Genomic DNA, 26123 nt, shown 5'->3' with positions numbered 1-26123 from the left:
TGCCAGGTAGATTGGCCTGCACATATGCATTAAATGCTGTGGTATATTTGTAAAATGAGTGTACTTCCACTTAAACATGTTGGTATCTGATTTGTAAGTTTAGTAAGCCTTAATATGTCTGTTGGTAAAAGGACATTTGTGTAATAAAACTCTCCCATTCCTCCATGTAGATCCCCCCTGTTATCCATTCCAGAACTAGGGTGGCATGGTGGCACAGCAGTTGAGTTGTTGTCTTAGAGCCAGAGTACTGGGTTAGATCCTATGGGTGCTGTCTGTATGGAGTGTGTACCTTCTCTGTGTCACTGCGTGGGTTTTCTCTGGGTGCTCTGGTTTCCACCCACACTCCAAAGATTTACAGGTTTGTAGGTTAATTGACATTGGTAAAAGTTATAAATTGTCCCTAGTGTGCAGGACCGTGCTAGTGTTCTGGTCTGCTGGTAGTGATTGCTGGTCTGTGTGGACTCGATGGGCCAAAGGGCTTTTCCTGTGCTTTATCTCTAAAGTCTACTGGTGAGTGAATCTGCTTATGAGTTGTATGTCAAATCCTGATAATATCATAAGGGTCTGACTGTGTTTCATGGTCAAGCAAAACACAAGATGCTGGAGGAACTCAGCAGGTCTGTGGAAGGAACGGACAGGCAACTTTTCAGGTTGGGACCCTTCTATTGGTGTTTCTTACTACCTGTCTTGAGGAGGAAACAGTCACAAGCTCCTTCATCATTCTTGCCTAGTGTGCAACAAAACTGGAAACCGAAGCGGCCTGGGTGGGGCTGGTAAAATGTTTTACTTGCTTCTCCATAGAACTAAAAGGAAAGATGGCTGAGGTTAGGGGAGAACGGGGAAAAATATCAATGCGTAGGTATGAACTGCAGATGCTGGTTTAAACCGAAGATAAACACAAAAAGCTGGAGTAACTAAACAGATCAGGCAACATCTCTGGAGAAAAGGAATAGGTGACGTTTCAGGTCCTCTGCTACAATCAACATTGCCCAGTCTGATCATTCAAAATTACCACAGTTCCCAAGGTATTTGACAGATGTACTAACTCTTGATAATGAGATGATTCCTGCTGATTGCATTTAATGTTTTGGGGACAATATTTGTTGCATAGGATGTATTTTCCAGTGGCATTGAACCTCACTCTGTGTTATCTGGGCCTTTGGTTAAAAGTAGACCTTGTGTTTGCAATCACTCTGCTAATTCTTCTGATACACCCAACTAGCTGGAAAATGCTTCAGTAAATCTCGAGGTTATGAAAGAGTCCTTATACTCTTTTTCGTGTCAGACTCTGGTAAATATTTCAGAGGAAAATAAATAGGCTTCCATTTGGAAAATTCAGGATAGCTTAAGTTATTCTGAAATGAAAAAGAGTAAAAATCCAAATTGTTTGGTGAAAATTAATTTTTACTTCTGATATTTCACACCATCAATTCCGTCTTCACAAAGTAATGAATTTCAGCATGAGCTAAATGTAAAAAATAGCATATTCTGCAAAGATTTTACTTTCTAAATATTCATTTGGATCTATTTAACACGGCATTTTAAAAGGCACATCGAGTTATTGGAAATTTAAAAAAATTATAATTTGAAAAATTATGGAGCCATGTCAAGTATTTTCTTATTGTAAATCCCTCTGTAAATATTGATCACTTTTGCGATCCAATATTTTGATGTGTATGTTACAGCAGTCTCTGCTATGTCATTAGCTGAGTGCAAGGGCTTAATATTAATCTTCTGCTCTTGTCCTGTGCATGTTATTTACAGAACATAAATGATGTTCTATCTATCCCAGTAAAAACGGAGACTGGAACTCAATTATATCTACAGAAGGATAAAGTAGACAAATTTCGAGAAGCTCCTATACATAATTTTGCCTATTTTTGTATTTCTAACAACATGTGTCTATTTTAAATCTACAGCTTTGAGAACTGGATATTACAAACCGACAATAAATATCAAAGGGAATTGTAGATATCATATACATTTTACAATAATATCTCTAGGATTATGGTAACAAAGATAAATATCTCCTACAGTAAATTGATACTACAAAATACTGCATTTACAGACTGGTATATTTTTTTCTGAAATACATCAGTACAAACTAGTAATTAAACAAGTTCACATTCGAAGTAAACACTTTAGTTCCTGACTATACATATTTATGTTTGGAATAGTTTGTAAAATTAAATTTAAGTTGTGTAATGTGAAAAAACCAATGATAGAATTGTATTTGTATTAGCATGTTTGGTTGTACTTCCTCATCTGAAGTTAGACAGAACTGCCTGTACCTGGTACCACAACACTGTGTGTTGGTTAGAAGCATGGCAAGTATGCTTGAGGAAGCCGAAATAAACAGACACATCAGAATTCCTTTTAAACCCTTCCCTGGACAGTTTCTGTTGCTAAAGATGAACTGATAAAACTCACATCCCATTGATATTGCCTAATGCCAGCATTTGTGAAGACCGATCGATAGAATGGCATTTGCCAGCTATGAATCCAGTATTTTAGTGATGTGTTTTCTAGATAATTCCATCAGTTGGCAGCCATTAGTGTTCTCATTGATGAATTGTTACTATTAATGACGGCAATCTTTATTTACTCCATTGTAACATGAATAGAACTGGTTCTTTGTAGTTAAATAGAAACATAGAAAATAGGTGCAGGAGGAGGCTATTTGGCCCTTCGAGCCAGCAACGCCATTCATTGTGATCATGGCTGATCATACCCAATCAATAACCCGTGTCTGCCTTCTCCCCATATCCCTTGATTCCACTAGCCCCTAGAGCTCTATCTAACTCTCTCTTAAATCCATCCACTATGGCAGGGAATTCCACAAATTCACAACTCTCTGAGTGAAAAGGTTTTTTCTCGCCTCAGTCCTAAATGGCCTCCTCTTTATTCTAAGACTGTGGCCAGGTCTGCTAGGTCTGAAAGCTCTAGGTAGAAACTTGATCAATAGGTGAATGAATGACATTATTTTATGCCCATAGCGTTCATCTTAGTAATATGGGCACCAATTGTAAAGCTTTGTATAGAACTTTAATTTACAATACAAAATTAGGCAGGAAATGTGTGTGGACATAGCAACTGGGAAATTAAAGATTCTGTATGTCTATGGAGCGGGCTAGAAGTCTATTCCTTGCAGCGCAGGGAGGTAAGGGGTGATCTTATAGAGGTGGACAAAATCATGAGAGGAATATGTTGGGTCGATGCACTGAGTCTCTTGCCCAGAGTAGGGAAATCCAGACCAAACATAGGTTTAAGGTGAGCTGGGAAATATTTAATAGGAACCTGAGGGATAACCTTTTCACATAAAGGTTGGCGGGTATATGGAACCAGCTGCTGGAGGAGGTAGTTAAGGCAGGTATTATCGTAACGTTTAAGAAACATTTAGGCAGGGACGTGGATACACAGGTTTAGAGGGATATGGGCCAAACGCAGGCAGGTGGAACTGGGTAGAACAGGTGGAACATGTTGGTCAGAGTGGGCAAGTTGGACCGAAGGGCCTGTTTCCACGCTGTATGACTGACTCCATAACAAACTGATCCGAGTAACAGCCTGTCTTTGGGATTAAGAAATGTAATTCTGACACAAGGTATATGAAAAGAAAAGTATGGAGCAAGATTGTAGTCAATGCACGGCTGATCTATCATTTTACATAGCTTCCTTGGTTATTAAAGTTAGCATTGCATATTATGTGTCGGTGCACATGACATTCAATAACGAGGCATTGTTTTTCTCTTGGTTTATAAGGATTTAGCAAAATCCCCAGGCGTGCTTCGAGAAGGCCGATTTCAGTTTAACCTTATACTTGCAAGCATGCGGCATGGTCACGGCTTGTATAAAGGTTCATCGCATAAGTGCGCCAAGCTGTTTTTGTTTGGATATTACTTGAGATAAAGTAAAGTGAAATATGCAAAATCCAGTTGCTAGAATTGCACTCGCCTTCTCTGGATCTTCCGCTGCTCCAGACATTGAACTAGTTTGCAAAAAAATCCTCTCCATGACGACACGACGGCCCAGGACAGGTACAAATTCTCTGCACTCCTGCTCTCGTCTCTCATAAGGCAGGGAGATGTACCCGATATCCCAATGTCTCTGGGTGATGGGTCATCTCAACGTGTCTAATGGCCAGCAATGTATCTCTGGCTGAAACGCATCCACGGAGCTAGGATTACGAGACGGTGAGGTGATCAGAGAACACGGAGCTGATGGAGTCGGCGTCCGCCTTGCCTCTGTTGGCCTTCAGGATCTTCTCGGCCACTGCGTGGCTGGTGGGGAGCAGCTTCATCTTCCCGTTCTGCCCCTTGAACGGCTCCTTGATGGGTTCCAGGAAGACCACCCGCTTGCAAGTGTTGGCTTTCCTGTCGGCGCCAGCATCATGCGAAGGGGTGGCGCTGAGGATGGAGGAGTGGGCGCTGTTTTCCTTCGGCTTTCGGTGCCTGTGTTTGGACTTGCACCAGCAGCGGCAGGGGGTCAGGTACAGGTAGACCAAGACCAAAATGATGCTGGCCAGGCAGGCGGACAAGGTGGTGAAGGCCGTGTTGAAGGTGTGCGATCGGTGCTTGCTCTGCGTGAAGTTGTGCACCTTCAGTGTCACCTCCACCGTCTCGTTTAGCATGCGCCTGCTGTTAATGGCAACGCAAGTGTAGACCCCCGCATCTTCAACCTGCGCCTCCTGGATTTCCAGACTGCCGTTCAACAACACATGCGGCCCCTGCCTTTGAACGCCAGATTGCAGCGTTTCATTCTCGGGTGTGACCCACAGCACGTTGGTGTTCTCGTCCAGGATTTTGCTATCACAGTTGATCACCACCCTCTCCCCTAAATGCGCCTCGTAGAACATCCCCAACGCGTGGAACGAGCCATTCACCGCACTGTTAGAGCAATTCAAAAGATCGTCGTGGATCAGCAAAACACTGACACTTCTCTTAGCGCCCAGCTGAAAATAACATCTGTAATCTTCTTTGAAGTCCACCGCCGATCTAAACTGCCTCTTATACCAGTAGGTGACCATCGTGTAGAAAGAGCAATCGCAGGTAAATGGATTGGCATGCAGGTACAAGCCACTCTGCTGCTTGACTGGCAGCGCAGTTAGCTGCAGCACTGGGACAGAAGTCAGTTTATTGAAGGACAGGTCCACGAGTTCCAAGTGTGGCAGTCTAGACCAGCCTTTGTACAGCTCTAGCGGGAAGCGTGAGATCAGATTCTGACTCAGGTAGAGTTTATGAAGTTTGTGCAAACCCTCGAACGCCCCAACGCTGACCTGGGCGACCTGGTTGTTGTACAGCAGCAGCACCTCCAGGGAATTTAACCCTTGAAAGGACGAGTTGCCCAAACTTTTCAGCTTGTTGGAGGACAGGTCGAGATACCTCAGTTGAGGGGTGGACCAAAATGCCCTCTTGGAGAGCAAGCCGATGTTGTTGTGATTGAGGATGAGGGTTTTGAGTCTGTCCAACATGGTCGGCGCCCAGTTAGAGCCAAGAAGGCTGATGCTATTGTAGCTCACGTCCAAACTGGTCGCGACTTTGTACAGAGTCCTGGGCACAGTGGTCAGATTTTTATTGGTGCACGTAATGATGTCGCTGGCACAGATGCAGACCGAGGGGCAGATGACGGACGCGTTGCCCGCCACGCTGGCGCAGAGCAAGAGCAGGGCGAATCTTTGGGTGGCGGAGGTGAAACCACCGAAGCCGGATGACAAGGCTGGCTGGCGGGAGCACGTCATGGCCGAGTACCAAGCTCCTTTCAATGGGCCGTGCAGTCGGATGCCCAGGAAATCTATCCCACTGGTCCGGGTGTGCCACCGGGGAAAGACAAACATCACCAGCTTCATCCCAGGGACAACAAACTGAAACAATCGAGCAAAGGAAAATTAGTAGAGCATCTATTGTTTTAACGAATATTCAGAGAGTGAACAACAACAGGGTCATTTCATCAAATGTATTCAAATAATTAATAGTTCATAATGTGTTCTAATACCTGAAATCAACCTTCCACACGACACAGACAGATCAATAATCTATGCATGAAGCCTTTTATATTTTATCAGTATACTTTAGCTCTAAAAATGTCACATTGTTTCCCACTCCAGTCAAATTCTAACTCACTAAAGATAGTTAAAGTAACTAATTTTATTAATAATTTTATGATTAAGAAGAATTTATTTTATGTTGCATGTAAGTGACGAATTGAAAAAACATGAAAACAGTCATGGATTCATACAAAGTAATGGTGAAAGTGGAGAGTGGGAGACAAAATTACCTTCAGTCTGCAGAGTGAGAGAGGTTTGTGCGAGATCGGGGTGATGGGTGATTGCAGATCAGAGACATTTAAGGTCTAGTGCGTTGATCATTTCTCCCGGTGATGTGGCGAGCTGGACCCCCATGTCCTGAACTTCCGAAGTAGAGTAGAGCGTCCTCGGTTCCCGTCTCTCCTGTGATCCATTTTACAGCAAATTGTCGAACGCGGCACCAGCGAGACAAGTGACGAGGCTGCAAGTGGCGGCTGCCACTCTTCTGTTTACCGCTGAACACAGTGGGCTGGGAGCCTGTCAACGATTACAGATGCAGATGGAAAAGTGGGTGGTGGGGAGGAGAGGGGGAGGGGGAGAGTGGGAGGAGTCGAGTGGCAGAAAGTACTGTAGTTTCATCCCCTTCCCGAGCACCGTCTCTCCATGCTGAAAGCGGCTCGATGTCCCCGTTGAAAGCTGTAGCGACGTGTGGGCTTTGGGCAAGCGCCTTTAGACACAGGGAACGTTCGCTCACACAAGCAGCAGCGTGTGAATCACAGGAGGTTGTGTCTATCGTGGATCAGAGTAAGAGGCTAATTAACATGCTACGTGCTATCCCTCGGTCACATCACAGCAACCGTCTCTTGTTGCTAAGATTCCGAACTGCCATCCGCAGGAAGTGTTATAGGTTACAATAAATGAAAGGTATTCGGGGATAGAGAGATAGACCGCATCATTAACGACGAATAACTTAATTGGCATGTTCCAGGCATGGGGAAAAAAAGGACGTAGGCTAGTTTACAAATATTGGGTTTCGGTCTTCTGCAAGTCCATATCGAGATAAACAATGTGCCTATTGTAACAATCTGCGCACTGTTAATACCGTATCTGGCAGCGGGGCTGCTCAATTAGACACCGGCATATAACATAAAGGGAAGTGCAAACGGAACAAACAAAGTCCTTTCTTTTCACCGAATTTGTAAGTTGCTCAAATATTTAGGGCTCTTTCCATATCGTTTCGATATTCAGTTATTACAGCCATTTTTCGATTGCATAAGCAAAGTGTGTGTTTGAAGCGATTAACACTACTATTCTGTACATGTTGTGAAATAACTATACATTTCATACCTTTTGTTTTGTTTCTATCTAATTTCCTGATTTAAAAAAAAACAATGCTCGTTAATTTTTGGAGGACTATTATAGAAAAGTCTGAGGAAGGGTCCTGACCCTAGACTATCCTTGTTCTCCAGAGATGCTGTCTGATCCACTGAGTTACTCCAGCACTTTGTGTCCTTCTGTATTATAGACATCATCTCTATGTCCTTTGAGGCACCTGCCAATGCTGTCTGTAGGGATGAAAACGTGAAAAACTTTTCTTTTGCAAATGCTTCTGCAACACTTCCCATTCCTTGACCATTCTAGATTGCAAAGGGGTTGTTAATATACATTTTCTAGTCTACGTAACATTTTTTAGGTTGCGTATTCACAATGGGGGAAGCTGGTTTTGCAAGGGTCTTTCATTGCTCCCTTCATATTTAGCAAAAGCTCAAAGACAGTTGTTGAAACAGTCATCAAGAGTTTTATCCATTTATATTGATCCATTGCACTACAAGCGACCAAGGAGATTTTATTTCCCTGAATTGTGATTAAGTTACTTGGAGGCAACCCCAAATGGAACAAATGTGGACGGGCGAGGAGAGGGGCCGGGGCGTCCCAGGAAGGAGATGGGTGGAGGTCCCGCAACAACCTTGGACTTGCTTGGAACAGGCACCGCTCACAGAACTACTTTAAAAATGATGCCAAGACATGGGGCCTCTTGCATGCGGGCTCAGTAGACTATTTTTGCACACTTGCTAATCCAGGGTGGGAGGGTATGCCAATATTTTACTAGACTGTTTAAATGAAAAATAATTTAACTTTGTTAGCATTCCGCACATGTTACAATAAAAGCATGATTGAACCATTGATCAGTGGCCAAAGAGGTTAATTTTAATTTTGGCTGGAGAATTTAAATTCAGATAATTGATTACCTTTGGAATAAATAAGCTAAAATCAGTAATGATGATAATGTCACCTGATTTACTGATGTCTATTGGAGATGGAAACCAACCATCCTCACATGGTCTGGATTATATGTGACTCCTGGCCTATCAAAGTGGTTGGTACATACATTCCTAAGTTATAGGAGCACAATTAGGCCATTTGGCTCATTGAGTCTTCTCCGCCATTCATGGCTGATCTATTTTTCCTCTGAACCCCATTCTCCTGCATCCGCCCCATAACCTTTGACACCCTTGCTAAGCAAGACCCTATCAACCTCTGCTTTAAAGATACACAATGGCTTGGGCTCTATACCCATCTATGCAATAAATTCCACAGATTCATCACCATCTGGCTAAAGAGATTCCGACTGCTCCATTCTAAAGGTACGTCCTTTTATTCTGAGGCTGTGGCCTCTGGTTCTAGACTCTCCCATTACTGGAACCATCCTCTCCACATCTACTCTATCTGCGCCTTTCATTTAGAGAAAAATATCACTCTTTGGTTAGGTTTCAAATGCCAGTGAAATTTACAATCTTATAAAGAGTCAGTGATCCTGTTTCCCCTTTATTTAAAAAAAATTGACGTTGGCCCAATGGCTTATCTAGAACTTAGCTGAGTCACCGACAACAAAGGATCCAGCTTCAGCTTCTTAGGTACAGCAGTGTGGCATTCTGATAAGATTCAGCAGCTGTGGGCTAGTGACGATAAATTCTGATCACCATCCAGCAATGTCTGCCAGAATTGTATGTGCTCGGGAAGAAAAATAGAAACATTCTAGAAATGGTTCTGCACCCTCACAATCCTCTTCAGCACTCCAAATAAAGGAGTGTCCTAGAACTAAACTGGGCCTAAACCGGGTGGCGCAGTGGTGCAGCGGTATAGACGCAGGTTCGATCCCGACTGCAGGTGCTGTCTGCATGGAGTTTGTACATTCTCCATGTTACTTCGCAGGTTTTCTCCGGGTGTTCCGGTTTTCCCCCCACACTCCAAAGATATACATGTTTGTAAGTTAATTGGCTTCAGTATAAATTATAAGTTGTCCCTAGTGTGTGGTGTGTGTTAATATAATGGGGTTCGCTGGTTGGGGCAGAAAGGCCTGTTTCCATTCTGTATCTCTAAACTAAACTAAATTAAACAAAACTTTATTGAAGGGGTCAATGTATTTTGTTCGCTACAAAGTTGACAGAGCGGCATTCTCTGAAATAAGGAAGATATGCAACATCCATTGGTAAGTTACCTTGGTTATCTCGAGCCTTCAAGATATTTCTAAATTGGATCTGAGTGGGGTATGGCAGATACATTCCCAATGCATAGATGGCAAATCAAATCTTACAGAGTCATGACATCATGAATCATGACAGCACAGAAACCCTTCAACCCTCTATGTATGCACCATCAAGCATCCATTTACATTAATTTTAAAGTAATCACATTTTCTATTCTGCACACATTCCCATCAAAGTCCCCACAGAATTATGCATCATTTCCACACCTGGGGAAATTTACCATGGCCAATCATCCTACCGAACCAAATGGCTTTGGGATAAAAAGAACAGGTTACGTTTTGGGTGGGAACACTTCTTCAGACAGAAAAAGTCTAAAGTAGGGTTTCAACCGGAAATGCCATCTTTTTCTCCAGAGATGCTGCCTGATCTGCTGAGTTATTCCAGCATTTTGTGTCTGTCTTTGGTATAAACCAGCATCTGCAGTTTCTTCCTATACATGGCTTTGGGATATGGGAAGAAATCAGGAGGACCTGGAGGAAACTCATGTGATCACAAGGATAAAGTCCAAACTCCACAGACAGCATCAGAGCTAGGATTGAAGTTGGGTATCTGCAACTGTGAGCCAATAGTTCCAGCAGCCTGTGAGTTGAATAGCCCTGCTCAGTTAATGGGTCATATCGTCATAACCTGCTTTGAATACCCATACGGCCCATTCTTAGTCACGTGTGTGACCAAAAAAGGTGAACAATTGTGGAATCCATCTCTTCTAATTCTGAAAGCATTACAGATATATTGCTTTGTACTGCATATATGGATTTTTTTTCCAGTTTATCAAGTGAATTTTTTATATGTTATGCTGACAACGTTTATTTAGGGTAAGAGGTCAAAAATGACTGGTCACGTGTGTGACACCACACAGAAGCATTTTACAAACACTGTGAATTTTAAATAGCTACAATGTTCATATCTTTAGCAGACATGAATTATAATTCTGTAGGTAGGAACACAGCAATGGATAAGATTAATGTATTACCATGTGATGACATGTGGTCACGTGTGTGATATTTTGGTTCACTTTCCAAAGAATGGGCCGTATGATGGAGATATTTTGGAGATAATCCAGGGGGTGCAGGATGCCTTGTGAACATTAACTCAATTTATAAACATAGGCAAAAGAAGCAAGCAGTTGTATCTAATGGTTCGATGAACAGTAACGGAGAATGGGGATTGAAGGGAATGGACCAAAGAACTGGGGGAAGATAGGAGACCTTTCATATACTGGAAGTAGATTCAATACCAATTAATAAAGGGAATGGACAATGAGCAAGAGAATAGGATTCTTGCATAGACCTTTCAAAGTGAGAGTGTTGGCATGATTGGGTCAATTGGCCTTTTTTCTATGCTACAGGAATTTGTGCTTATCAGTGTTTTGCTGGTATTATATGATTATAATCCACGGATTAGTGAGTAGAGATAGCCTGATCACACCAACCATCTCAGCAATGGATGTGGAGCTTTGTGGGATAAGGTTGATGGGAAGCTTTCTGCAGGTTGTCAATTTTGTTGTTCGACACTATCAACGAAGATACAACAGAAAAAAAACCCTGAAAGTGCTGCCAGTTACTATGGCAATAATGTGCTTTCAGAGCATCCAACAAACACTACATCAGATAAATTGGACTTGCAGCCCTATCATTCATATTCAAACCAAAAGCACATTTAATGAAACAGTGCTAAACGGCAAACCAATTATGCCCAATTTGTACAAATGTAAAATAATTGTGAGGTATTGTTTTGGGCAGTGTGGCTAAGTAAGAGGAAACTACTATGACTTGAGAGAATATTTCATGACTTGCGATTACTTAGCTGTGACCCAAGGCCACTTCAATGTGTTCCAGAAAACATCGAATATCCCACATCAAAACTTTAAAAATTCAGCACCCAGATACTGACCAATACTTATTCCACCTTGCAACTGGTTATTGTTGCATTTTTTGCCCGTCGGAGCTTGCTGTGCATTAATGACCTCATGCATTTTGTACGTTTCAATAAGGTGGCACAATGACGCAGTCCGTAGAGTCATTGCCATGCAATGCTGTAGACCCTTTTAAACTTTAGAGATACAGCACAGAAACAGGCCCTTTGGCCCGCTGAGTCCGCGCCAACTCACGATCACCCCATAGATTAACACAATCCTACACATGTGGGAGGAAACCTGAGCAACTGGAGAAAACCCACACAATCACAAGGAGAACGTACAAACTCCACAGTATGGCAGCAGCTCTACTGGTACGTCACACTGCCGCCCTGGTTTCAATCCCAAGCTTGGGTTCTAGTCTGTGTGGAGTTTGCACATCCTCCAGTTTCCACGTGTGGGCCCTACAGGTGCTCCGATCCCTTCCCGCAGCCCAAAGGCATGCAGCTTGGTAGCCACTCTAAATGTCTCCTGGTCTGCCTGTGAGTGGTAAAATCTGGCGAGATTTAATGAAAACACTGGGGAATAAAAACATGGGATTAATGTGCGATTGCTGCAAATGGATTGGTATGGTCTTGGCGGCTAAAGGACGTGTCCATGCTGTATCACACTATGCCTCTGAGGGGGCAATTGCTGAACATCTTGGTTGATGAATTTGCTAATTTGGCAAAGGTATATATAGTAGATTGGTGCATGGCCATGTGTCAACAGTGTGGAGAATTACTGATTCTGTCAGATACAATTGGTCTAATCAGGTGAATGTAAATCACCCTTTGTGGCCAAGAATAATTGAGAAACAGTTCTTGAATAAAAATATATAATAATCACCTTGTTTTTCCTTGTGTAGGAAGGAATTGCTGATGCGGGTTTAAACTGAACACTTTGGCCACCGACCACTGGAAGATTTGAGAGAAAATGTTCCTTGAGAAATTGGATTCAGGAGACAGCCAAACACACAGTCTTCCTGTAACATCTTTATCTCGTTAGCAGCTTAATGGGATTGCCCTTGTTTGGTTTCACTCCACATTCTCTGGAAGTAACAGAACCAGCTTCTCTGGAATCCATTTCAAACACAAAATACTATTGTTGCTGGAAAGATGGAATAAAAAGAATAAATGCTTCAAACATTCAGCAGGCCAGGCAGTATCCATGTGGAGAGAAACAGTTAATGTTGCAAGTCTTTCACTTGAACTTCTGAACGTCAGTCTCCAGATGAGTTTTGGGATGGGAAGCAGGTTTGACATTGTTAGACAACAAAAACAAACAAATGTAAAAAAGAGAAAGCTATGGGCAATCGTATGTGTGCACAAGGAAAAAGTAGCTGCTCTGCATCAAGATCAAGTTGCATATTGGGTGGAAATCTCAACAACGCACAAGACAAATGTCGTCAAGCTGGAAAGGATGTTGAGAAGATTTACGAGGATCTTGCCAGGACTTGAGGGCCTGAGCTACAGGGGGAGTTTGAGCAGGCTGGGCCTCTATTCCCTGGAATGCAAGAGGATGAGAGGTGATCTTATAGAGGTGTACAAAATCATAAGAGGAATATGGGTCAAATGCAGGCAAGTTGGGCTGAAGTTGACTCTATGTCACTGACTCTGATGGATGCTCTGGAAGCTGCAGTGATGGAGCAATCTCAGATCATGGGAGAAGTGATCATCCAAGCCAAAGAAATAGTCACTACAACTTCAGTCAGATCCATTAAAACCTTAGTGCTTTCTCAACACATTTCTGCCAGTCCTCAGCAATGATCCACACTTACTGTGCCGTCCAGCATGCAGCCATGACCCCTTGTCTCTGTGCCAAACACTGCTCACCTTAGACCACCTAACACCATCGTTCACTGTCACCTTGTGATAACCGAGGCGCAAGGAGATTCAATGCTGCAAATGTGCCTTGAGAAATAGAGTTCCATTCCAGACACCCTGCACTACATTGCAGAGGACTCATGTTTAATGCAACATGCACAGCAGAGGGGAGTGCAGGGGTTCCATACAACAGTGCACAATGTCAGAGAGGACAGAGGTTTACTAAGATATTGTATTCACCATTGGGAAAGGCAGGGATTCATTGAGAGTCCCTGTACAGCAGTGTACAAGTGCAGTGCAGAAGGATCGTCAGGGTTTCAATCCAGGTTAAGTTTAGTTCATTGTCACGTGAAATGCTTTTGCTGAATGTTAACCAGTCAACGGAAAGACTATACATGATTACAATCGAGCCATTCACAGTGTACAGATACATGTTAAAGGGAATAACATGAATAACATTTAGTGCAAGATAACTTGTAGTAATGTCCGATCAAAGATAGCCCGAGTGTCTCCAATGACATAGATAGTAGCTCAGGACTGCTTTCTAGTGGGTTATGGGATAATAATAATAATAATAATAATAATAATAATAATTTTATTTATAGAGCACTTTAAAAACAAACATAGCTGCAACAAAGTGCTGTACATCACTAATCATTGACAAAAAAGTTAAGACACACCAAAAATAACAATCAAAAGAAATAGTAGGAAAAGACATGTAAAATAAAGAAACATCAAAAACACCACAAACAGAAGCAAAGCCTCAGGCATGGTCAAAAGCCAGGGAGTACAAATGCGTTTTAACTGATGGTTCAGTTGCCTGACAACAGCAGGGAATGAGCTGCCCCGGACAGTCCCTGAACTGTGGTTCACAGCACCACAATGAGTAGTTTCAAAGTACAGGAAGGTACGTACCCTGAGAGTGTTCAGACTGGTGGACCAAGAGCACCATAACAAATCGTTATTCTGCAGGGAAGTGGTAGCTGGGGTAGCAGAGTATTATTAATTCTGTTTGAATGGACAGTCGTGATCTTGTTGATATCCCAATAGCCACAACTCTTTTACTCTGATCAATACTCCTCTTGGAGTACTTGATAAGATCTGAGTAGAGACTGACAAAGCTTTCTTTCTTGGCAGTGATGCCGACAAAGATGAAACATTGTTGTTGGTCAGTCAGAGGAAACATTTACTGAAAGATACAGTTTTAGTGGCTGAATCATACCCAACAAATGTAAAGGCAAGTACTCCAGGATATGTGGATATTAGAGAGATGCAAGCTGACAGCTAGATCAGTTGTGTACTAGATTGGCGTCCACAAAGATAAAAGAGAAGGTGCCAACATACTGTGTATGTCAGAAGTACAGACATATACAACATAAAGAGGTGTTGCTATTGGGATACCAACTAGATCATGACTGCATGCCTATCAAAATATTTCTTGAACTTTGCAATAGTCCCTACCCCAACTGCCTCCTATGGCAGCTCATTCCATGCACCCACCACCCTTTGTGTGAAAAAGTTAACCCTCTGGTTCCTATTCCATTTTTCCAACCTCACCTTAGACCTATGTCCTCTGGTTCTTGATTCCCCGACTCTGGGCAAGCGATTCTGTGCATCTATCTAATCTATTCCTCTACAATTGTGTACACTTCTATGAGGAAGTGCACATTCCTGTGACCACGGTGAAACAAAGGACCTTTTTCCTTTCTGTATTTTTCCATGACTCTATGACCAAATTAGAATTAGTGATTAATTAAATGAAGATAAGGGCATTTAACATTTAAATAGCTAATTTAAATGAACTCTTGGCTGTACAGAAGCTTAAATTTCATATTATAATTTCATGTACATTTGACATGATGAATTAATAGTATTCAGTGAAAATGAGAGCAAATTTAATTTTGATTTCAAAATTGTTTTACATGTATAACGTAAGCCAGAATGTCATTATGCATAAACGTATGGTTCAACATTGAAACTGACCAAGGGTTCATGAACATGTGAAAAAATATTCAGGTAAGATTTTGTATTTTTTAGAAGTACTTAAGAGTGGCAGGGACGCACAATGCTACTGTTTCTGTATTTACAGCGCCAGAAACCGGGTTCAATGCTGACCTCGGTGCTGTCTGTACTGAGTTTGCACGTTCTCCCTATGATCGCATGGGTGACCTCTGGGTGCTCCAGTTTGCTCTCACACTCTCAAGCCATACAGGTTTGTAGGTTAATTGCCTTCAGTAAAAATTGTAAAAATTGTCCTGGTGTGAAGGATAGCGCTAGTGTATGTGGATGGCTGGTCGATATGGCCTTGGTGGGCCAAAGAGCTTGTTTCCATGCTGGATCTCTAAACTAAACTAATCTCAGCTCTGTGAGTGTGGTTTCTAGCTGCATAGCTCCTGACTGGGTAGCTGCAGTTGTTTATGCTGTGAAGGCTGAGTGATGGGAATGGGCATGCAACTCCAACAGTGTCTGAGCGGGGGAATCTAAGGTGCATTCCAAGGCCAGTGCTGGAGCAGTGCGGTGTTCCCCCAGGACCCACCTCACCTCCTCAACGAAAGTAGAATACCTTACCTGCAAACAAATATCCCCAAAACTGGACCATCAGAGCAAAATGCAGACCCAAGGAACTACTGATGCAGGCTTACCATAAAGGACACAAAGAGCTGAAGTACCTCAGCCGGTCAGAGAGTCATACACTGTGGAAACAGGCCTTTCAGCCCAACTTGTCCACTCCGACCAACATACCCATCCACACTAGTCCTACCTGCCTGCCTTTGGCCCATATGGCTCCAATCCTACCCTATCCATGTATCTGTCTAAATGTTTCTTAATCATCGCAATAGTACCTGCTCTAACTACCTCCTCCAGCAGATCATTCCATACACCCACTGTCCTTTGTGTAAAAAAGCTATCCTCTGGTTTCCATTGCCCTCTCACCTTAAACCTATGTCCTCTGGTTCTCAATTCCCCTACTCTGGGCTAGGGACTCTGCATTGACCTGATATATTCCTCTCGTGATTTTTTACACCTCTATTAAGATCACCCCTCATTCTCTCAGGTCAGGTAGCATGTATAGGTGATGTTTCAGGTCTTGACCCTTCAGATTGAGACCGAAGAAGGGTCCCGACCCGAAATCTCGTTCTCCATAGTTCATGTTCTCCAGACATGCTGCCCGCTGAGTTACTCTGGCACTTTGCATCATTCTTCAGAGCAAAATGGATCTTTATATTCAGTGAAAGATTTCTACACAATGGGCCAGTAGAGGACTGCCAGTTAAAGTGTACTCCCGCGGATTTTCTTCCAACTAGTAAGGATTGCTTTCTTGGCCAAGGCCCACACTGTTTCCCAGTTGTATAAATACACTCCGATATTGCAACAGAAACAATGGGCATGTGTTGCCTGGCAGCTGACAGTACTGCTGGCAGTCCAGTAATGGCACCAGTAATTACTTTGCAGAGACACCTTGCACAGCCGCATTATGAGCACAGAAGCAGGACATTCATCTCTCCTTTGTGTGCCGTGCCTGCTCAGAAAAGCCGACTGAGTTTAATTAAGGGACAAGAGAACTGCAGGAGCAACAAGCAAACCACTGCGGGAACTCAAAGCTTCTAGCAGCTGCTGCGCAGATGCTGTCGGACCCACTGAGTTCCTCCAGCTGTTTGTTTCGCGATTACATTTAATGATTGCTTTTATGCTTCCATGCGAGCAAAAAAAGGTGGAAATAAAAATACTTTGCAAATTCAGGCATCATCTCAGTGCGCTGTTTCACTACTTACATGGGAAATGTAACTGGTCGGCTACGTGAGTTCTGTGCCCACAAGAGCAGGTCATAGACTGAGCATTCAGGGGTGAGTAATTCATCACTTGACTCCACACATGCCTTTCCACTGATGTCGATACTGTGATGGAATACTGTCTACTTGCCAGGATTGACCCATATCCAACAATGCCAAAGCAACTGGAGCAATCCAGCTTGATCAGCACCCGAAGCAAAGGCTCCCTCCGCCAGCAACACCCTCGGGCTGTGGTTTGAACTGGGTCTTGGATGCTTTGCAGCAACTCTTTTTCGACTGGCTAGAAGATCAAGGGCAGCAGAGTTTAGTCTAGTTTAGATTTGCAGCATGGAAGTAGGCCCTTCAGCTCATCAAGTCCACGTCGACCATTGATCACCTATATACTAGTTCTATGTTATCCCACTTTTCACATCCTGCAGGCAAGGGGCAATTTACAGAAGCTAATTTAACCTCCAACCCTGCATGTCTTTGGGTTGTGGGAGGAAACCGGAGGACCCGGAGAAAACCCACGCGTTCACAGAGAGAACGTACAAACCCCGCAAAGAATTTTCTCCCCACCCTAACTTCATTCCCACTGCATCTTAATACTGGAGATCTCTACCCAACAGCATTGTGGATGTACTTTCATCTGATCGTCTGCACTTGATTAAGCAGATAGCTCACCACCATGTTTTGAAGGATATCGAGGGATAAACAATGCAAATGGACCTTGTGCATAATACCAGTATTTCAGGAAGAACAAAATACTTGACTACTTGCCAGTCTGTTCAAAATTTAATTTGTTTTCTTGTGTAATGTTTGTAAAAGGAGCCAGTTGATGATTTTGACGTTTCCTTTGCAAATTGGCTTCTCTTTTCGCAGTACAAGTTAAACAATGTTGTAATTTGCATGGTCGGTTCTTTACAGTAATTTAAAAGTCTGGTCATGTTTTACTTTTGGAAAATGCGGTCAAGCTTTATATCAATCAAAATTTGAATTCACTAAGTCACAGAACAAATCTTTTGTCTCCCTTTAATTGATAGATTTATAAAAAAACAAAAGGATTGATGCTACACAGAGATATTAAAATGTGACGCCTTAATGACCTGCAAAAAATTCATCTTCTTTCTCTGAATCATAATCAATTGTTCTTGAAACCAGCGATGATTAACCTGATTGGCAGCATCTTCACATTGCTGCATTTTTCAGTATAAAGTTAATAACTGCATCCAAATAATTTTCCTCTTTCATCTTTGATAATGGCCAAACCGTTAGTGTGTACGCAGTTTCATAAACACTTTGCTACACATGCCATTTCTTAACCATTTCTTTGTTACATATCATAGAGCTACCAGCAATCTATAATTGAGGCAATAGGTAAGATTCTAAATTCAGCTACTTGCTCCATTCTTACCACATCTTTACACTTTACAAACTTCTAATTGCAACCTCAAGATTTAAAAACAAATCCATTTATTTCATGGGTCTTAAGAATGTATCAGTGCATTAGTTGGGCTGGTGTATTAGTCACTACCTCCTCTGAGAGCTTCAAAATTTAAATCCTTTTCTTGCCTTTAAAATTCTATTACATTTTTCAATTTGCTTTAGGTTACCAACAGCAATGTATTAATTCAATTTTGGAAACTGTCTATACCTAGAAGAATTTTAGAGACACGGCGTGGAAACAGGCCCTTCAGCCCACCAAGTCCATGCCGACCAGCGATCACCCCACACACTAGCATTATCCTACACACTAGGAATAATTTACATTTTTTTCTAAAGCTCATTATCCTACAAACCTGTATGTCTTTGGGAGGAAAGTGGGAGGAAACCGGGGCACTCGGAGAAAATCCATGCAGCCACAGGAAAAACATACAAACTCCAGACAGACAGTGTCCATAGTTAGGATCCAGACTGGTGCTTTAAGGCAGAAACTCCACCATTGTGCCACTGTGCCACCTCAACATAGAAGTATGTTAATATGTTGTTTTACTTTGCAAACCCTTTGCCTCAAATGAAGTATGAATAAGGTATGAATATGAAAATTCAGACACTAGCAAGTAGTGCTTTGAAAATTTCATATTGAATTCTAACAAACCTGTTATTAAATGAACACACCAGTATATTATTTTCTTGCTGTATATTAGCCTTCTTTATCCCTTTTTACCAAAAATACCAACAAGTTAACTAAAACAGGTGAGGCAGCATCTATGGAGCGAAGGAATAGGTGACGTTTCGGGTCGAGACCCTGCTTCAGACACCTTCGATTTTTCCAATTTCTGCAGTTCCTTCTTAAACAAGTTAACTAATACAAGTTCAAAGTGTAACTTTATAATAGCTGTTTTGCATTGTTTTCTTTATGGCTGTGTAATGATACTTAATGCTCTCATGAATCGCAATTTATCACCAACATTTCATGACCAAAATATTATTTTTTTTTTACAAATAGTTAAACATTTTAAACTTTGATTTATTTGAGTGTTAGCATTAGGGATTATTTATTCTATCCAAATCTGATCAATATCCATAATTTGCCAAAGTGATTTTAGAATCAATTCTAATCAATCAGGGACATTTCTGCCAGACAAATTGGTGATGGTGCCAATTGGTTGCTCACAATATTGTTGAGTGAGTATCAGGCAATGGCAGATCTGAATTCCTACTGCAAGGTGTATGGCAGACCTACCCTGATTTTATGATGCTTCTTAAGGCTATCATGGGCCCTACAGTTAATAACTGGTTGCACGCCATGCCTAGAGGAATCGACCCTTGTGGCTCAATACCTAAGCCATATCTTGGCAGCCCGGTTGGAATAAAGATAGTTTGGGAGGCCGAATGGTAGATTTGGGTTTAACTAACATGCTGCTTGCAGTCAACTGGACTTTGAGAGACTGGAATCCCTTTCAATTAACAAAGATGCCAGGCTGATGATTGAGAAAGCAAACATCACTATGTGGTTATATTTAGTCAGCCCGCAATCCATGTGCCAATCTTCCCTCCTGTTTCACCCTGTCAGTCAGAACATACAGTAGATGAAGACCTTTTGCCAAAGGTAAGATGCTCACCATTCATGTAGAGAACCAGTTTTAATGAGTAGACTCAATCGTAAAGCAACCTGCATCACATATTGAGGGACAATGATGATTGCATGCTCCCAGAGGCCACCATTCAAGACAGGAGAATCACACAAAATGCTGGATTTACTCAGCGGGCCAGGCTGCATCCCTGGAGAACACAGATAGGTTGTCAAGGGGTGTAGACACAAAATGCTGGAGTAACTCATCGGGACAGGCAGCATCTCTGGAGAGAAGGAATGGGTGATGTTTTGGGTCGAGATCCTTCTTCAAAGGTTGTGTTGAGGGAGTGTGTGGCTGAGGAGCAAGCGAGATAATCTGATGGTGGGTATATTTGGAATCTTGGATGGTTCTCTGTAAAGATGCAAAAGAGAAGAGCTCTCTCAGTGTACATAGACTCTTGTTCAACTCCGATCTCCGCCATTCTCTTCTGGCAAGTGTTTCCTGTAGTCTTCCTTGTTCCTTCACTTCATTTTTCCTCTCGTAAAGCAATTTCATAGGATCAGCTATGTCTGGAGCTAAACTAGTTTAGTTTAGAGATACAGCGCGGAAACAGGCTCTTCAGTCCACGGAGTCCATGCCAACCACCGATCGCCCCGTACACTAACACTATCCTGCACACACTAGGGAGAATTTACAATGTTATTATAGCTAATTAGCCTAAAAACATGGTTGTCTTTGGAGTGTGGGAGAAAACAGGTGCATCTGGAGAAAACCCACACAGGTAGAACGTACAAACTCCGCATAGACAGCACCCGTAGTCAGGATCAAACACGGGTATTTGGCGCTGTGTGGCAGCAACTCTACCGCTGCATCACCATTCCGCTCTTGTGAGGGAAAGGCAGCAAAAGGTCACTATCTGGTTGAATATCTGGAAAATGAGCTTTCTTGTCCTCTAACCATTTCATTTATTTTCTAATTCTAGATGGATGAAAAGATTAATATCCACATCATTTCACCTCGCTGAGTTGGATTAAAATACAGTTTCCATTAATCCTGAAAATTCCTCACTTATTGATGACTGAACTCTTTGGCAAAGGTTAATCAGTATTAAAGTACTCAAATATGGTTAACAATTGCAAGAACAATGAATGAAGCATTTAGGTACATCTTGTTACATTTTGTCAGACCTGTTGTAAAGACATGTTAAGAGCTTGTCTTGTAAGAGAATAGACTTTTTATGAATGTATAGCGACCAACTGTATATATTGATTCATATCTTTGAAACAGTTTCCATTTGCACAGACGTACTTAAGCCCCCGTCCCACTTTCACGACCTAATTCCAGACCTCTGCCGAGTTTCCCCTTGACCCATACTCGCAGCATGGTCGTCACAAGGTCGTAGGAGGTCGTAGGCAGGTCGTGAAAAATGTTCCCAATGTTGGGCGAGTCCAGAACCAGGGGCCACAGTCCTAGAATAAAGGGGAGGTCATTTAAGACTGAGGTGAGAAAAAACTTTTTCACCCAGAGAGTTGTGATTTTATGGAATTCCCTGCCACAGAGGGCAGTGGAGGCCAAGTCACTGGATGGATTTAAGAGAGAGTTAGATAGAGCTCTAGGGGCTAGTTGAGTCAAGGGATATCGGGAGAAGGCAGGCACGGGTTATTGATAGGGGACGATCAGCCATGATCACAATGAATGGCGGTGCTGCCTCGAAGGGCCGAATGGCCTCCTGCACCTATTTTCTATGTTTCTATGTGATGTCAGTCGTAGGTACTCGTGGCATCAAGTAGGTCGGGCGTTTTTTTCAACATGATAAAAAATGTCCACGAGTAAAAAAGGTCGTGAATTAGGTTGTGAAAGTGGGACAGGCCCTTTAAGAAGCTGATTTTAGTCAGAGATATTTATTCATTTATGTTTCCGTGCAAGACAAACATTGAAGCTGATGTATTAGATATAGCAGCAATATTTTCTATGTTGGAGACATGGAAATAACTCTGTATTATTTGATGGTCTGATCTTATGTAACTAAATTGCAATTTGCTTCATCAATTTTTAGAAAGTGATGCATTATCTAATAGTTTCCATTTCAATTAATAACACAGGAATAAAAAACACTGCTATGAAAGTTAGTTTGTTAATTTTGAAATTAACAAACACAATATCCAGAGGTGGATTAGCACAGGACTCAAGGTGGAAGAATAAATCATTGATTATTAATGTAATTCTTGCATTGGTAAATTACAGTGAAGAGGTCCCACAGGTACTAGATCAATAACTCTCCATCAAAGCTGAAAATGATTTAAATAGCCACAAGGCCATGAATTGTATCTGCTCCAAACAGCCGGAGATGAAATGCTTGTCATTTTATCATAGTCTTCCTTGTACATGGTAGTAACCTGAATCCAGTGATGAGTCACAGAGTTATACGGGACCAAAACAGGCCCTTCGGCCCAAATCCGTGCTGACTAGGATGTCTATCTGAGCTAGTCCCATTTTCCTGCGTTTGGCCCATATCTCTATAATATTTCCTATCCCAAATACCTGTCCAAATTTTCTTTAGATGTTGTAATTGTATCTGCCACTACAGATTTGTCTGCATTCATTCTATATGCATACCACCATCTGTTAAAAAAGCTGCCCCTCAGATGATTTTTATCAATTTACCTTAAACTAATGCCTTGTTTTAGAGTCCCCTACTCTGGGAAAAAGGTTGTGACCAACCACTTGATCTATAACCCTCATGATTCAATATAACTAAAAAGTCCACCCCTCAAATCCTATAAGCGCCAGGACAAATGGGTTCCAGCCTATCCACCCTCTCCTTATAAGTTTAAGCTGCACGTATTTTAATGCAAGGGGCCTGACGGGTATGGCAGATGAGGTTAGGGCATGGATAGGTATGAGCGACTGGGACATTGTAGCCATGACTGAAACCTGGTTAAGGGAGGGGCAGGACTGGCAGCCTAATGTTCCAGGGTACAGAATCTTCAGGCGAGACAGGGATGAGGGAAAAAGAGGATTGTTGGTTAAGGAGAATGTCACGGCTGTATTCAGAGGTGACATTACAGACGTTTGTCTAGTGAGGCTATATGGGTGGAGCTGAAGAGCAAGAAAGGGATGATCACCTTGTTGGGGTGTACTGCAGACCCCCGAATAGTCAACGGGAATTAAAAGAACAAATGTGCCAGGAGATTGCAGACAGCTGCAGGTCAAAAAAGGTTGTTGTAATAGGGGATTTTAACTCTCCCAATATAGACTGGGAAAAACATAGTGTGAAAGGTTCAGATGGTGTGCAATTCCTCAAAAGTGTTCAGCAGTATGTGGAAGCCCCCACACGTGAGAGGGCAACACTGGATCTGGTATTGGGAAATTGGGAAGGGCAAGTTAATGAAGTGTGCGTGGAGGATCCTTTTGGGACCAATGACCACAGTTCGATTAGGTTTAATATAGTTATGGATAGGGACGGAGAGGGTCCACATGTTAAAATGCTCAACTGGGGTAAGGCCAACTTTGAGGGTATGAGAGAAGGTCTCGCTCAAGTTGACTGGAGCAGGTTATTACAAGGGAAAGGAACATCAGCCAAGTCGGATGTATTTAAAAGTGCACTGAAGAAAGTTCAGGATGTGTACATCCTCATTAGAGTGAAGGGCAAAGCAGGCAAACGTAAGGAAATTTGGCTTACGAAGAAAATTGAGATGCTAGACAAAAACAAGAAGGATTCAGGTATAGGCAGCTGGGATCAAGCATCCCTGGAGAAGTTCCTGGAACTAAGGAGTAAACTAAAAAAGGAAATCAGAAGGGCAAAAAGGGGCCAGGAGATAGCTCTGGCGGGTAGCATTAAGGACAATCCCAAAAGATTTTATAAATACACAAGGGGGAAAAGGGTAACTAGAGAGAGTGGGAACTCTCAGGAATCTAAGCGGTCAACTTTTTTCACACAGAGAGTGGTGAATCTCTGGAACTCTCTGCCGCAGAGGGTAGTCGAGGCCAGTTCATTGGCTATATTTAAGAGGGAGTTAGATGTGGCTCTTGTGGCTAAGGGGATCAGAGGGTATGGAGAGAAAGCAGGTACGGGATACTGAGTTGGATGATCAGCCACGATCATATTGAATGGCGGTGCAGGCTCGAAGGGCCGAATGGCCTACTCCTGCACCTAATTTCTATGTTTCTATGTTTCTATGTTTCAACTCTGTGTGGAGCCACAGGAGATGAGCAAGACCCTAAATGAGTAATTCTCTTTATTTACCGAGGAGAAAGACAGGACGGAGGAAATTGGAGCAGTCACTGGAAATGTCTTGAGAGCAGTCAGGGTTATTGTCTAAAAAGTACTGAAGTTACTGTTGTGTTTGAAGATAGACAAATCTCTGGGGCCTGAACTGATGTATCCGAGGACATTGTGGGAAACTAGAGAGGAAATTGCGGGAGCTCTGGTTGAAATTTACGAGATGTCCTTAAATACAGGAGAGGTGCCGGAATACTGGAAGGTTGCAAATGTTGTACCTCTTTTCAAGAACAGCTGCAGGGAAAATGCTGGGAACTATAGGCTGATGAGCTTAACATCTGTAGTCGGTAAGTTCCTGGAGAGTATGCTGAGGGATAGGTTATGCAGGCATTTGGATGGGTAAGGGCTGATTAGGGATAGTCAGCATGGTTTGGTATGTGGGAGGTCATGTCTCACAAATCTGATTGATTTATTTGAGGAAGTGACCGAAAAGGTTGATGAGGGCAGAGCTGCAGATGTTGTGTACATGGACATCAGTAAGGTGTTCGACAAGGTTCCACATAGTAGGCTGCTCTGGAAGGTTAGATCGCATGGGATCCAAGGAGAGATAGCTGAATGGATAGCAAATTGGCCCCATGGAAGGAAGCAGAGGGTAATGGTGGAAGGTTGCTTCTCGGACTGGAGGCCTGTGACTAGTGGTGTGACTCAGGGTTCGGTGCTGGGCCCGTTACTGTTTGTCATCTACATCAATGATTTGGATGAGAACATACAGGGCAAGGTTAGCAAGTTTGCTGATGTTACAAAATTTAGTGGTTTTGCAGATAGTGAAGATGGTTGTGAACGATTGCAGCAGGGTCTGAATCAATTGGCCAGGTGGGCGGAGGAATGGTTGATGGAATTTAATACAGAGAAATGTGAGGTGTTGCATTTCGGGACGTTGCAAGACCAACAGAGTAAATGGTAGGCCTCTGGGAAGTGTTGTAGAGCAGAGGGATATGGATAGGACAGGTTTGGAGGGATATGGACTAAGCACAGGCAAGTGGGACTAGTGTAGCTGGGACATTGTTGGCCGGTGTGGACGAGTTGGGCCGAGGGACCTGTTTCCACAATATCACTCTGTGACTCAAAATCAAATCCTTTTTTGCTTCTTTCCAGATGAATGAATCCCTCCTATAGCTGGGCAACCAGAACTGCAAACAATCTTCCAAGAGTGGTCTCATAAATGACGTGCAGAATAGAAAATATTCTCTTGTGAAACAAAAGTGGTTACTTATATAAAACTGAATTTCGCACAAAAAAAACGTATGCTATCCTTTTCTTACTTTGGTAAAAATCATGAAAATACATTCTATTCCTAGTCATTAGCCTCAAAATTCAAATGGTAAATTGTTCATCTTACGCAGTTTGCATTTGTTTTTCCAAAATGTTTTTGTGCCTTCTACCACAGTGATGAATGCTGTGGTGGATGTTTATGTTACATGTTGTGTCCTGTTTATGCATTTTATTATTTTGTTAACCCATCTTTATGCCTTGTATGGAACTGATTTTTAAATTGTGTAAAGCACTTTGGGGTCAATGAAAATTGACTATAAATGTGCTATATAAATAAACTTATTATTATTATAATTATTATTTATAAAATTTCCAAAGTAACCGGATAGTAAAAAAAACCCCAAAGAAACATTGAAAATAGGTGCAGGAGTAGGCCATTTGGCCCTTCGAGCCTGCACCGCCATTCAATATGATCATGGCTGATCATCCAAAATCAGTACCCTGTTCTTGTTTTTTCCCATTATCCCATGATTACTTTTGCTCTAAGAGCTAAAT

At 42.3% G+C, this 26123-nt stretch overlaps 1 protein-coding gene and 1 long non-coding RNA gene across 2 annotated transcripts; one reads left to right on the top strand and one right to left on the bottom strand.

Moving 5' to 3' along the window:
- Positions 1 to 1405: 1405 nt before the first annotated feature.
- On the bottom strand, positions 1406 to 6567 carry LOC129706401 (amphoterin-induced protein 2-like). The gene is made up of 2 exons (XM_055650688.1): positions 6271 to 6567; positions 1406 to 5857 (listed from the first exon to the last, which is right to left on the bottom strand). Exon 2 carries the CDS (start codon positions 5840 to 5842, stop codon positions 4181 to 4183), a length of 1662 nt encoding a protein of 553 aa, XP_055506663.1. The 5' UTR covers positions 5843 to 5857; positions 6271 to 6567; the 3' UTR covers positions 1406 to 4180.
- A 132-nt stretch (positions 6568 to 6699) lies between these two features.
- Positions 6700 to 25901, top strand: LOC129706402 (uncharacterized). Its single transcript, XR_008725051.1, has 5 exons — positions 6700 to 6823; positions 12330 to 12989; positions 15224 to 15303; positions 21057 to 21235; positions 25452 to 25901. It is a non-coding gene; the product is annotated as an uncharacterized LOC129706402 (long non-coding RNA).
- The last annotated feature ends 222 nt before the right edge of the window (positions 25902 to 26123 follow it).

Source organism: Leucoraja erinacea, chromosome 19 (genome assembly GCF_028641065.1).
Source record: "Leucoraja erinacea ecotype New England chromosome 19, Leri_hhj_1, whole genome shotgun sequence".
Taxonomy (NCBI): Eukaryota; Metazoa; Chordata; class Chondrichthyes; order Rajiformes; family Rajidae; genus Leucoraja; species Leucoraja erinaceus.
Note: the sequence above shows the minus strand (reverse complement) of the source record. Positions and strands in the feature narration are given on the sequence as shown.

Excerpts from the sequence above, each read along its gene's own strand:
- LOC129706401 (XM_055650688.1), bottom strand. The coding sequence starts at position 5,842 with ATGAAGCTGGTGATGTTTGTCTTTCCCCGGTGGCACACCCGGACCAGT.